The sequence below is a fragment of the Gigantopelta aegis genome, chromosome 5 (genome assembly GCF_016097555.1).
Source record: "Gigantopelta aegis isolate Gae_Host chromosome 5, Gae_host_genome, whole genome shotgun sequence".
NCBI lineage: Eukaryota > Metazoa > Mollusca > Gastropoda > Neomphalida > Peltospiridae > Gigantopelta > Gigantopelta aegis.
Window position 1 is genome coordinate 5,761,029 of NC_054703.1, and position 14,305 is coordinate 5,775,333.

At 35.6% G+C, this 14,305-nt stretch overlaps 1 protein-coding gene across 2 annotated transcripts in view; it reads left to right on the forward strand.

Moving 5' to 3' along the window:
• LOC121373218 (CTD small phosphatase-like protein 2-B) overlaps positions 1 to 12,094 on the forward strand; it is a 53,907-nt gene extending 41,813 nt beyond the window's left edge. The window contains exons 8-12 of one of the 2 annotated variants that reach the window (XR_005958044.1): positions 1,438 to 1,524; positions 1,996 to 2,138; positions 4,251 to 4,377; positions 5,989 to 6,171; positions 8,385 to 8,417. Coding sequence is in view for 1 of the 2 variants with exons in the window: in XM_041499705.1 (XP_041355639.1) it covers positions 1,438 to 1,524; positions 1,996 to 2,138; positions 4,251 to 4,377; positions 6,076 to 6,171; positions 8,385 to 8,447 (516 nt within the window). In the remaining variant the exon portion in view is untranslated. Of the gene's footprint in view, positions 1 to 1,437; positions 1,525 to 1,995; positions 2,139 to 4,250; positions 4,378 to 5,988; positions 6,172 to 8,384 lie in introns of both variants that reach the window. The other variant, XM_041499705.1, reaches the window with a different exon arrangement.
• The last annotated feature ends 2,211 nt before the right edge of the window (positions 12,095 to 14,305 follow it).

The window sequence follows — 14,305 nt, forward strand, 5'->3', positions numbered from 1 at the left end:
CATCACCTTGTTTGTTTCCATTACCATAGTTTGACACCCAATAGCCGATGTATTTTTCGTGCTGGGGCGTCGTTAAACATTCATTTATTCATTCATTCATTCCCATGGCTTTGAAATTGGGAATTTTAGTATCGTTTTACCCAAAATTATAAAAAGTAATGCTATATATGTGCATATGTATATACATGTACTTGGGTTTTTTCAAATAAATATATCTATTGTGCATTACAAAACATTATTGGGGAGGGAAGGTTTGTCAAGTGAATGAGATTTACATTCAGATTAGGAATTTTTTTACTCCAAAATTGGGAGAAAAAAACCCCGACATGGCCTCTGTAGAATGGTGGGGAATTATGCCTCCTATCAGAGTCTAGAAACATAGGTCATAAAACCCTGACCCCAGTTTACAGTAATTTAGTTATGTCCTCAAGCGTTATACCTCTCCTCCTCCTCCTCCTGCGTTCAACCTATAGTTGATCATGCTTTAGATTTAGAGTCCGGTTGTGCAGGCATCAAAATAAGCATTGTGTTTGGTAACCCATTTACAGGTTACCACAAAATATAGCCTGGTAACCTATAGGTTACCACAACTACATGAATATTAGAATTGAATTCCTGTTACTACTACTACTTTTAATGTTAAAACACGGACATTCTGAAATTGTATCGGTGCGTGCAAACATTGGTACGAGAAAACGAAATGGGAAGTAAATTCATCTAGTGGACACTACTTAAAAGCGGAATGACTATAATTGCTTTGCAATTGCACAAGTGCGCGCGAACATCGATGCAATTCCTTACGAGAAAATGAAACGCGGAAGTCCAGAATGCATTGCCTGGTTTACGTTCAGAAAGAAAACTACTGTTAACGTTGAAATTTTTGTCAAGAACGACTTTTCTTACGTGTGGTAACCTCCCGGTAACCTGAAAGACCGTTCTTGACTTATTTCGATGCCTGGTTGTGGTAATATAAACCGCTGTCTCTATCAAGTCTTCTTTGGAACTCCAAAGCTTGACAGCCAGTGTTGCTCCGTTCGGCCAGTGCTTTATCCTGGCTTCATTGTGGAGGGGCAGAATTGCAGGGTGTGCTCTGAGGACTATCTGTGGTCCTGTTTTACATGGCCATTCACCAGTGTCTGCTAGTTTCAGGCGGTACATATGGGATCTGAGAAGGCAGTGATCTCTCCAAATAGCCAGAGTTTTAATAGCAGGGATGAAGATCCATTTTAGATTTTGGAAAAATATTTTATCCCATTTTGATGAATTACATTTTTTTCCATTATTGTAAAGTTTTCAATGAATGTCGAGTAACAATTTTAGTTTTTGCTACATATCGTGAAATTCTCCCATACAAATTTTTACGAATATAAATTGTTAGATGAATATGTCATGTGATTATGTGCCAGAGTATTAAATAAACCTTTGATTGTTTTACAGGACGAGACGTTAGTTCACTGTAGTCTGACAGAACTAGAGGATGCGGCCTTCTCTTTTCCGGTCTTGTTCCAGGACGTCACTTACCAGGTGAGTTTTCAAACCGAATAACACAGCTAGCTGAATCAGTATTTTTAAAAATTCTGTAGGATGGTGCAAATAAATGATCCCTTGCTACTAATGGAAAAATGTAGCGGGTTTTAATTACTAAATGTTTAACATCCAATAGCCTATAATTAATAAATCAATGTGCTCTAGTGGTGTTGTTAAACAAAACTAAATTTTATCTATATTCCAGAAGATTCTTGTAAATTTTGTTTAAGTGTGTAAATATTTTCTTTTTATACTTTATCCTGATCTCTCAACAAATGCATTTTCCCACATGTAACCCATGGACTGGTCCAAATATTATTTTTATTTCACAGAGGTGTTTTACTGACTGTTAATATGTTTATTTCCCAAATGTTTTATAAACTATGTTAATACTATTTGTATTTGCCAATACTGTTTTTATTTGCCAGGTGTTTTACCAACTATGTTAATACTGTTTTTATTCACCAGGTGTTTGTAAGGACGCGGCCGTATTTCCGGGAGTTTCTGGAGCGCGTGTCTCAAGTGTTCGAGGTAATTCTGTTCACGGCGTCGAAGAAAGTCTACGCCGACAAACTGCTTAACCTGCTCGATCCCGACAAGAAACTCATCAGGTGAGATAACTCTTTGCAGTCTTCGTTACAGCACGGGTTTAAATGCAGGGCGGTTTTTAGTGCTCGCTTGAGGTGGTTGCATCGCAGGATCGAACCACGTCACTGGATCCATTCAACTGAATGTGTTTTTCTCTCTCTCATTGCAACCAGTGCACCACAACTGGTCAAAGGCAGTGGTATGTGCTTTCCTGTCTGTGGGAAAGTGCATATAAAAGATTCCGTGCTGCCAATAGAAAAAGATAGCAGGTTTTCTTTGATGAAGGGTGGGATGTAGCCAAGTGGTAAAATGCTTGCTTTATGCGCAGTTGGTTAGAGATTTAATACCGGTCGGTGGGCCCATTGGGCTATTTCTCGTTCTAGCCAGTGCACCACGAGTGGTATATAAAAAGCTGTGTTATGTGCTGTCCTGTCTGTGGGATGGTATATATGAAAGTTCCCTTGTTATTAATGAGGAAATGTAGCGGCTTTCCTCTCTAAGACTGTCAAAATTATCAAATGTTTGACATCCAATAGCCGATGATTCATAAATCAATGTGCTCTAGTGGTGTCGTTAAACAAAACAAACTTTGTTACAGTTTGGCTTTAAACACAGGGCTAGCTCTAGCGCTCACCAAATTCTTCATTTGTGAATTTTTAAAAGAAATGGAAAATTGTGTTTTAATTTGGTGAAATAATTTCATGTAATAAGTTTCTGCAATATTTTTAATCTAATAGATAATTTGGTGAAATGTTCATCTTGCCCTGAGCTAGCCCTGAAACGGGGATATTTAATTCTGTGGTACAGTGGTGAGATTGCTCGATCAAGGGGTGGGTATTCTCCTCGGATCAGCTGTTTTCCTCTCATGGAACATTGCGTTTCCTTGCATTTTAATCGTCCTTTCCTCCAAAATGTGTCAGATGGCAAAAATTTTAACCTAGGATTTCAAGAATGTCTGGGACCCCTCTAGCTTTTTTTTTTTTTGACAGTTCACCAATTCCCTGTTGATAGAGGTACAGTGCCTCATAGGTTTGACTTCTCAAATTCTCTGTATACTTTGTATTCCCATTAATGAGTATAAAGTGTTATTCCTACTGTTACTCAATCACCCTCGGTGGCGTCGTGTTTAGGCCATCAGTCTACAGGCTGGTAGGTACTGGGTTCGGATCTCAGTCGAGGCATGGGATTTTTAATCAGATACCGACTCCAAACCCTGAGTGAGTGCTCCGCAAGGCTCAATGGGTAGGTGTAAACCACTTGCACCAACCAGTGATCCATAACTGGTTCAACAAAGGCCATGGTTTGTGTTATCTTGCCTGTGGGAAACGCAAATAAAAGATCCCTTGCTGCCTGTCATAAAAGAGTAGCCTATGTGGCGACAGCGGGTTTCCTCTAAAAAAAAACAGTGTCAGAATGACCATATGTTTGACGTCCAATAGCCGATGATAAGATAAAAAATTATTGTGCTCTAGTGGCGTCGTTAAATAAAACAAACTTTACGTTTTTTTCCCTACTTTTACTTTGACGTAAGCACCACAAAATGTCTTACAAACTGCCTATGCTAAGTGTTCCAAACTTTATTCGAAATTAAGGATGACATTGTTGTTCATTCTTGATGATTTTCAGTCGGTACATCACACGACTGCAAACAGTTAAACTCAAAAAATTTACCACACTAGTCATGGGAGACAACTCATGATTAAAAACAAATATGTTTAGACCAATTTTAATGCAGGACTGCATGCTTGAACCTAAAATGGACATAAGCATGAAAATAAGTTGAAATGAAATGAAATGAAGGATTTTAGAAATTGACTCAGCTTTCTTTTCTACCCCAACCAGGCCCCCACAACTGGGGTTTTTTGAAGAACTTGGTATACAGGATTTTAGAAATTGACTCAGTGTTTATTAAAGTTAAATAGTCGTGACAAGTGAAAATTATCTCACGCGGGACATTAATTTGATAATCGGTAATATCGTTTTTATCTTCTATATAAATAGTTTGTGAAAAAAATATCGACAAATCTGGAATTTATGCTTATAAATTATTTTATTTTTCCTAACTACTGCTTTTAATCCAATCAAAATTGAATGTTAATCATTATCTTCTTCTTTATTCTTTTTTTTGTCCGCAGACACCGTCTGTTTCGAGAACACTGTATCTGTGTTAACGGCTATTACATTAAAGATCTGAGTATTCTCGGGAGAGACCTCGCCAAAACCATCATCGTTGACAACTCTCCGCAAGCGTTTGGATATCAGGTGACTGCTAACACAGTTTTTATCCTGAAACCACTGTTTCTATTGACACATTATGATGACTGATTAAAACAAAGTCATAAACATATACTAGCAGATTATGACTTTTGACATCACTCATATGATGTTACACGCATAGCTACATTACAAAATTGCTCATTTGACCTCTAGGTCATCATACAATGTTGCTGAAATAAAAGAAATAATAGTTTTCCCATTAATTTTTATGGCCTGCTGGATAAAGATAATAACTAGTTAATGACGTTCGATATCGGCTTTATCCTGTTCAGGCCGAATGAGAAATTTCTCATTCTTACCGTCACCGAATAAAGCAGAAATCCGATGTCACTAACTAGTTATTCTCTATTGACTGTGTTATGGGGCGAGGCTTAGTTCAGTTGGTAGACGCTCATCTTGAGGCTCTTGGTTCCCAGGATTGAACTTGGGCAGTGGAACCATTCTCTGATTAGTTGTTTTGTTTATTGTCCCCACCAGGCTCGGTCATGTCTCTGGGGAAAGTGCATACTAAAGATCTGTTGGGCTATTTCTCGTTTCCACCAGTGCTCCACGACTGCTATCAAAGGCTCTGTCATGTTTCTGGGGAAAGTGCATACTAAATATCTGTTGGGCTATTTCTCGTTTCCGCCAGTTCACCACGACTGCTATCAAAGGCTCTGTCATGTTTCTGGGGAAAGTGCATACTAAATATCTGTTGGGCTATTTTTCGTTTCCGCCAGTTCACCACGACTGGTACATCAAAGGCTCGGTCATGTGCTGTCCTGCCTGTAGGAAGTACATATTAAATATCTCTTGCTGCTAATAGAAAACTATAGCAGATTTCTTCTTGAGACTACATTTTTATCAAGTGTTTGACATCCAATAGCCTATGATTAAGAATTCAATGTGATCTAGTGGTGTCTTTGAAAAAAACAACAACTTTAAATTGAAACATTCCTTACTTTTCCAAATAACTCCTGATTAAACAATGAGCTGAGGTGTCTTGAACATCCCGGTTTTTCCTAATAGCCAGTGTCTTGTGATATCATAATTTATCAACACCAGGCTTGCTGAGGATTTTTATACTTTTATCATTGAGTGCTGATATATTATGATATCACAAGACACGAGGAGGGTATTCTTTTTGTCATCCATTCTAATTTTTTCATTTGCGACAGTTGTAAACTGTCAGTAATGTGGGTTGAATGTCACTATATTTGGCAACGGTAGACTTTAGCAGAACAACAGTGACGTGGCGTCACTAATATTAGGGCTCTGAAACATACACAGAGATGTAACAAAAGAAGCGATATCTCCTAGGAGAATATAGCAGGAGATATCGTAAATTATAGCACAAGCGATATCTCCTACTAAAGCCTTTAATGGATGATAAACATTCCTTCTTCCAAGCTGCACGAAATAGCAACATATAGTAGGCCTACTGAGGTATTTTAACCATTCATTTCTTAGTAACTACTAATTAATATGACTAGACATCATATAAACTGGGTGTGTGTTTTTCTTTTCTAGCTAGATAACAGCATCCTTATAGAGAGTTGGTTTGTTGACAAGCTGGACATAGAACTCATGAAACTGTTGTGTGTTTTTCTTTTCTAGCTAGATAATGGCATCCCTATAGAGAGTTGGTTTGTTGACAAGCTGGACATAGAACTCATGAAACTGTTGTGTGTTTTTCTTTTCTAGCTAGATAACGGCATCCCTATAGAGAGTTGGTTTGTTGACAAGCTGGACATAGAACTCATGAAGCTGTTGCCCTTCTTGGATGATGTTGTCATGCAGGTTCGTTTTCGTTAATCAAACAGAACTAATGTGTAGAAAATAATATCGGCAAACATCAGTGAGACTCTCTGTCTCTGTCTGTCTCTCTCTCTCTCTCTCTCTCTCTCTCTCTCTCTCTCTCTCTCTCTCTCTCTCTCTCTCTCTCTCTCTCTCTCTCTCTCTCTCTCTATCACTGTGTAAGAACATTTTGTGATAGGGTTGCAACAGCCATTAAAAACATAACAATAGGCATCACTTTGATCTGAGTTTGCCGAGTTCTTACTCTCAGCTTAAATGACCAGGGGTGTAGCTAGCGGTAAAAATAATAGAAACTTACAAGTTATTGATATTGACGTTTTAAGTATGTAAATGGCTGAAAATTATATTTCAGAGCCTCTAAATTTAAAACGTTTCTGGTGGGCATGCCTCCCAGACCCCTTAATGTCTTGCACCTTCCATGCTTATTCGTTCCTACAATTCATTGGCTCATAATGATTGTCATTTTGTTTACTCTAAATTGTTTAACCTTTAGACTACTGGATTAATTTTTAACAAAAATCACGTTGAGTGGGTACAAGTTTATAATTTTTACTCACATATATTCACTTAAATGTTTTATAAATACATGAAATAAAGTTCATATATGAATCGGTAAGTATTATTTTCGTGTCTTTTTTTGTAATTTTTATTATTTTAGATCGGCTAATGGTGATTAAAATTAGGCAAAAAATCGAAAAAGTTGCGTTTACTTACGGGCATTTGTGGCCAGCTGTCCAGTATTTATGTCCATTATTCCCGATAACAGTGGTTTTCTGACCAGAATTTTTTTTTAAACCCGAACTAAGATTCATATTGCAATATTTGGTAATTTTCGTTGTTGGTAAAACGATCAAATTTATTATCAAATTAGCTGTCACAATCAGCTATCGATCCCTGAAAATGACCGCGACGTGCCGCCATTGTTGTCAAGCGAAAATACTTGCCGAAAACCACTTGCCGAAAGGTATTTTCAATTGAAAAAATCAAAACAAAAGCCACCATTTTGAAGAAAAATCTTTTTTCTTTAATTATATTTCCGTTTCCGGTGAGTGTTGTGTGCAAAACGGCGGGCAATATGAATTGGGGAATGCACTGTATACAGTGTACAGTATATCGACTGATGTGACGTCGGGCGAGATATCTCGCCTGCAGTAGTCAGAAGGTTAAATGAATAAGTTTAAGAATATGTCAAAACATCGACACATTACAACATAAGAATATCTATTTTTGTTTTGTCAGGGCTAACTCTGGCACTTAACCAATTTGAAGTGGCAAATTTTATTTTCTATTTTCAAAATAAAAATATGTAATTATTGATATTTTGTTAGAAAATAACTGGGTTTCAGCAATTTTGGGAGTTAATTTGGCAAAATGTTCTGCTTACCGAGAGCTAGCCTTATTTACCATATTTAAAGAAAAAAATTCAGAAAATATCAATGGACCTTTAATTAATTTTGTTGAGTGTAAATCAACGTGCTTTATTTGTTGTCATTAAACAAAACAAACTTTAAAGGTACAGTCCTGAGTTTACAACCAGTGTAACATGTTTCTGACCAATAGAGCCTTTTCGATGATGTAACATACAAATTAAATACATTTTCCTATTTAGAATATCAGTGTCTGTATTTACAAGGTGTTTGTCCTAATGCTTGTAGTAGCCCAGACCGGATTTTACCTCCCAATAATTTTGTACATAAGAAAAAACACAATCTATATACTGACACTGGTATTCTAAAGAAGAAAATGTATTTAGTATGAAATGGTAGTCGCCAACAAGGCCCTGTTATTCAAATATCTTAAAATGGCTGCACACTCAGCACAGTCCCTTAACTTTCCGGTCCTCACCACTGCCCCTTTCTTTGTCTTGAAACGTCCATATTTGTGCTGGGGTATCATTAAACATTTATTCATCCATTTATTTGTTCATTCATTATTTGACATCTAATATCCGATGATTAATAAATCAATGTGCTCTAGTGGTGTCGTTAAAACAAAGTTTAAATTTTTGTTTATTATTTTTCATTCATTCATTCATTCATTCATTCATTCATCCTGTTTCTTGTTGACAATAATATTGATGTGACTGTTTGTTCATTCATCCCGTTTCTTGTTGACAATAATATTGATGTGACTGTTTGTTCATTCATCCCGTTTCTTGTTGACAATAATATTGATGTGACTGTTTGTTATTTCAGCACCGTGACGTGAGACCTCTGATCCGAGACCGGTTCAAACTGCACACACTGCTGCCGCCATGACGACTGTGACCGAGTCCACCCACCCCACCCTGGTTACCGTGGTGACTGTGACCGAGTCCACCCACCCCACACTGGCTACAGTGGTGCACCACTCTTCACATGTTAAACGTCACCAGTCGCAAGACGGACTCTTATAAATAACATTATATATACATCTATATATATATATATACACACACACACACATACATATATATATATTTATATACGGTTGAATCCTGTTGGCTTGAACCCAGTCGGTGCTCGAGAAAGTGTTCGACCCATTGGATAGTTCGACCTATCCATTCGGTCAACAACGTGTATGTGCAACTTGGGACTTCATTATTGGTTCGAGTGTTGTGGTGTATTCGAACCAATGAGATTCTACTGTGTGTATATATATATATGTGTGTGTTTGTGTGAATTACAATACTTACATGTACTTTGTATGTTCTTTGTTGATTGTTATTGTTTCCCTGTGATCAGATTTCAGCATGTGTGCTGCATGAAATTGTCCTATTTTAAAGGCATCTTTCAAAAAGAAAAAAAGAAAAACCGAATCATGAAAACAATACCTGACGTTTTTTCTTTTTTTTAACAAATTTCCTAAACTTTTTTTTTCTTTTTTTCTTTTTTTAAATTCACAAAATATTTTGCAAACCAGATCAATACTACTATATTGGTGTTTATTATGTTTGAAAATATGAATCTTTTTAAGAAACTTACATGGCTACATCGATAGAACGCAGTCGTGTCTTAAGAATAAAACAATATTTACAAATGTTTGGTGCAACAAATGACATCCTGTATCACGATTGCTCTCATTCCATATTCATCACTCATTGAACCGAATACACAAATATATAACATTGTATGTAATATTTACTCTACAGTTGACCTTTCTAATTCATGCTAACCAAAACGCAATGCCGCTCCAGGTGTTTTTTATGTGGTCTTTGTCTAATGGCATCTCGTGTTGTATTACAGAAAAACTAATTCTGTGAAATTTATCGTTTTACACTTTGTACACTTAAAGAGACGGACCCTAGTTTGTAGACACTAATACATATTTTTCACTTTTAGAGCTGGTTATCATCACTGAAATCAAACTTTACTGGTATATTTTATTGCTTAGATTATCCATTTCCATACAACCGAAGTGTTTCTGGTCATCCTGGTGTTTCTAATAGCACAAAATGCATTTTTCATATTTTTAAAAACGCATGTGTGTCTGAGAAGTAACGATGATGGAGTTGCGTTTTAGTCCATTTTTTAAGGGTATTTCAAGGTTACAGACTCTGGTTTTACTCAGTTTGTTACAGGTTTGTAAATTAACCAAACTTAGTGTCCATTGTTACGGGTTGAAACTAGGGTCTAGGTGAAAAATATGCCTTAGTGTTTAAAAACTAGGTTCTGTCCCTTCAATACCTTTTTGTCTCTAGACAACAGTTTTTATCCAACAATTGGCCTGTTTTCATATTGTTATGTACAGGGACTTGATTTTATTTTGTATTTTAAAATCTAATATTTTACTTAGTAATTTTAATATGTTGAACAAATTTTCTCTTTACTGGATATTAGTTTTAATGTACGGAATTTATTCTTCATTTATCATCATTTGACACCTAATAGCCGATGTATTTTTCGTGCTGGGGTGTTGTTAAACATTCATTCATTCATTCATTCATTCATTCTTTCTTCAATTAATTATTTTTAAATGTACATGCCACCACCGATTTGAAATAACAAGTATCAGTTTTAGTCTGCAGGTTTCCAGGATTCGTAGCAGTTTTCAATTGAAAGTCTGAATTTAAAAAAGAAATTTTTTGGTTTTTGAAAGTCTTTGAATTGTAATAAAAGTCTTTAAATTCTCACAAATCAATGATTATATATTTTACAGCTGCATGCACTTGATATTTTACAGTTAAACGTTTAATCTGTCAGGATGTATGTAAAAAAGCTCAATTTTTTTGCCATGGACAGCAACATAAAGACACTTATTTGGTATTTTCATCGCATTCCATTGTCTTTGACCTCTGTGTACAAGTCTTTGAAAGTCTGAAAATAGCAGCTGAAAAAGTCTTTGAAAGTCTGAAAATAGCAGCTGAAAAAGTCTTTGAATTTGTTTCGTCTTTAAGGAAATGGTTTATTTAACGGCACACTGAACACATTTTATTTACGGCTATATGGTGTCGGAGTTTGGTCTTTAAGGCTATGAACCCTGGATTTCAAGCATAGAATTTAATCTTTTGTCATTAAATCTGATCCTATTCTACATGCTGCATATGTAGTGGAAATTGAAGTTTGCTCTTATTTTAATCGGTCTTCACTATTTGGCCAACGTTATTCCATAATGGTCAAAATAGAAGAAACATTTCTTGTTGAAAACTAAATAAAACAAAAACAAAAACGTGACATTTGGTTGGTGCATTCATTTATGAAGTATATTTACCCAACATTTTGACTTGTTATTCATATTTGCTAAGCTGGTAAATGGCAGCATAAATTATTGATATTCATCACATGATCAACAGTGTCACGTTTTTTTTTGTAGAGATCTATTCTTTTTGTAGAAATCTATTCTGTTTGTAGAGATCTATCGGGAAATGTCTCGTGGGCAGACATGTGCTGAAATCTTGTTCACGATTGTATTGTTTTACTTGCCACAAACTTTATGATTATAGAGTGCACATTTTTAACATGATCCTAAATGCATACCATTGTACAAAAAAAAACCTCCAACAGCATATAGTGAAAGCATATGTCATTGTAAATTACCATTTTGTAAATTACCATTTTAATGATGTTTTAGATTTTATGACCTGTATTCTAAGTTTTCATGGCATACATTTGGGCTTTTTATTTCATCTTTACATTGACCAATTCGTCCAGGCTTTTCTAGTCAAACCGTAGTCTCTGCTTGTTTCTTTTTATTCCTTTTTAAAATCCCCACATTTGTAGAATTATTATCCATACATAAATCATCTTGGATATTTTTGTAATTTGTCTTGTAACACGACTGAAAGTCAAAATATTAGCGGTTTTAAAATTTAGCCAAATCTAAATAAGTGACATAAAATGTTAGTAAGTTTGTTCTATCAGAAACTAAAAAGAAAAAAAAGCTTAAGTTGTAGGATCAGATGAAATAATACTTTTGATATATTTTGCAGTTATGCAGCTTACAGTCAGCTTAACATTTAGTAGAAAATTGCAGTAATGTTATGGTAGCCCCACTCCTGTGGCTAGTGATATTCAATGTTGGGCTAGTAAATAACTACTATTACCTGAATATCCTTCCCCGACTCCTACCACCGTAATCTTAGTGTTTAAACTCTTATCTCCATCTTTAGGTGACATATTTGATTATTACTATTAGTAAAATTATATTTACTTTAAAGTAAAATAGGGCTGGTGGATGTTTAATTGTGGCTAGTAAATGTTTTTAATGACTGATCCCATGGCTAGTGGACTTAATACAACTTGTAGAAGCTCTACCCTATTTTACAGTCTCTTTAGCGTATTAGATGCATCGTGAAAACAGACAAATTGTAATATATATATATATGTGTGCAGGGTTTCTGCCAGAGGGTAAAATGGGTATGGCGCCATACCCAAATTTTTATTTTTTTAAGTTAACATTTTGACAAAATTACTGTATGATTTTGTTAACCCTAACCCTAAACATAACCAATTTTCTTTCTGGGGGAGGCCCCCCTCCCCCCCCCCCCCCCCCCCATACCCCCTGTTGACTGTGGTTGCATTTAATTCCATAGCACCATACCCAAAAAAACATTTTCTGGCGGAAACACTGTTACCCTGAAACATTAATTACCCTTAAGATTTATAGGATATTAAACGAGCTTACATTTCATGTCATGTTTATGTCCCAAGTAAAATAATTTCAACTGTCACAAGCTTTAGCAAACTTGTGCCAATGAAAATTATTTCAGGAGGCACATAACCATGATACAAAATTGGGAATTTAACCAGTCACGTAAGTACTTAGAACACGATATAAAATCTTAATGATACGAAATGGTAGTGAGTTTAATATCCTATTTATTATCCATTATTGATTTTTAATTAATATCACTGATCTCGTTTGGTTGACGTTCCGGTACGGTTGTAGTGCGCCAATGATCTATGATGATGTTCTAGTGGGATGTAACACTTTGGTACGAACCAAGACATTTGTAACCATTTCGGTACTTATACAGTGAATGCAATATGTTAAACTGATTTTAGTTTTCCATAAAAGCATTTTCCCTCCCCATCAACATACATGTATATATTGAAATGTGTACACCCGATTTTGTAAGTCTGCACATTGGCTCGTTTTAACACTCTTTTAATATCTTTAAATTAAAATATTTGCTTTCTGTGTACATTTAATTTTGCAAGATTATAATATGTAAACTGTAAAAGATTATGATGTGTAAACTGTAAAAGATTATAATGTGTAAAGTGTAAAAGATTATAATGTGTAAAGTGTAGAGAATTATTTTGGTAAGAACACTATCAATGCTTTGGCTAATTAAGGATTAACCTACCACAGAGCAAGCTTATTTCTTAAAGTAATGGACCCTAGTTTTTAAACACTACAACATTGTTTTTCACTATTAAAGCCATTTTTTTAATTATTTAAATTAGAAATGCATACATTTAATTATTTAGAATATTAATTTTTGTACACCTGAAGTGGTTCTCGTCATAAAGGTTTTTGCAATACCTCAAAATGCATTTTTCATAATTAAAAAAAAACCCACACGTTCATCTGAGAAGTAATGGTTATTGAGACCAGCTCTAATTATTTTCAGACAGTATTTTCCCTATTTAAACATCACAGACTTTAGCTTCTGTCTGTTATAAACCTTACTGTGATTTGTTACAGGTTTCTAAATTAAGCAAACTTGGTGTCCATTTTCACGGGTTGAATCTAGGACCAGTGCCTTTAAGCGTGAATGGCTCTTGTAAGTGATTATAACTCCTTGGTTATTTTCAGTCCCTACCAGTCCAACTGGAGTGGACTATAGGTTTACTGTCTTGTCTGTCTGTCTGCCCGACATATATACATATAGGTTTACTGTCTTGTCTGTCTGTCTGCCCGACATATATACATATAGGTTTACTGTCTTGTCTGTCTGCCCGACATATATACATATAGGTTTACTGTCTTGTCTGTCTGCCCGACATATATACATATAGGTTTCCAGACACTTTTTTTTTCTTCTTCTTCTTCATCTTTTTTTTTTTACAAAGCTTAAAAACTATTAAACTGAAATTATTTTTTTTGCTTTATCATGTCCTAACTGTTACAGGTTGGACGTTCATGAAATTTTGTATTTTGCTTTATCATGTCCTAACTGTTACAGGTTGGACGTTCATGAAATTTTGTATTTTGCTTTATCATGTCCTAACTGTTACAGGTTGGACGTTCATGAAATTTTGTATATCCAGTGAAACCTCTCAAAACTGGACCCTATGTAAACCAGACCCTTTGTAAACCAGAATTCCTCCATAACAAGAGTTGGGTTTTTTTCAAATCGGTACAGAACTTAACCTCTCTAAACCAAATACCTCTTAAAAGTGTTCATTTTACTTGGGTTTCGAGGGTGTCAGGTTTAGAGAGGTTTCACTGTAGCTTTATTATGTACTAGCTGTTCATGGCGGTTTACCCATTTTTTACAGAGTTATGGCCCTTGGACTTAGGAGACCTGAAAATGTGTTGGAGTCCAGTAAGGGACATGTATTGCTTTAGCAGTTCTCTCCGAATGCTTGTTGACAGAGTTATGGCCCTTGGACTTAGGAGACCTGAAAATGTGTTGGGAGTCCAGTAAGGGACATGTATTGCTTTAGCAGTTCTCTCCGAATGCTTGTTG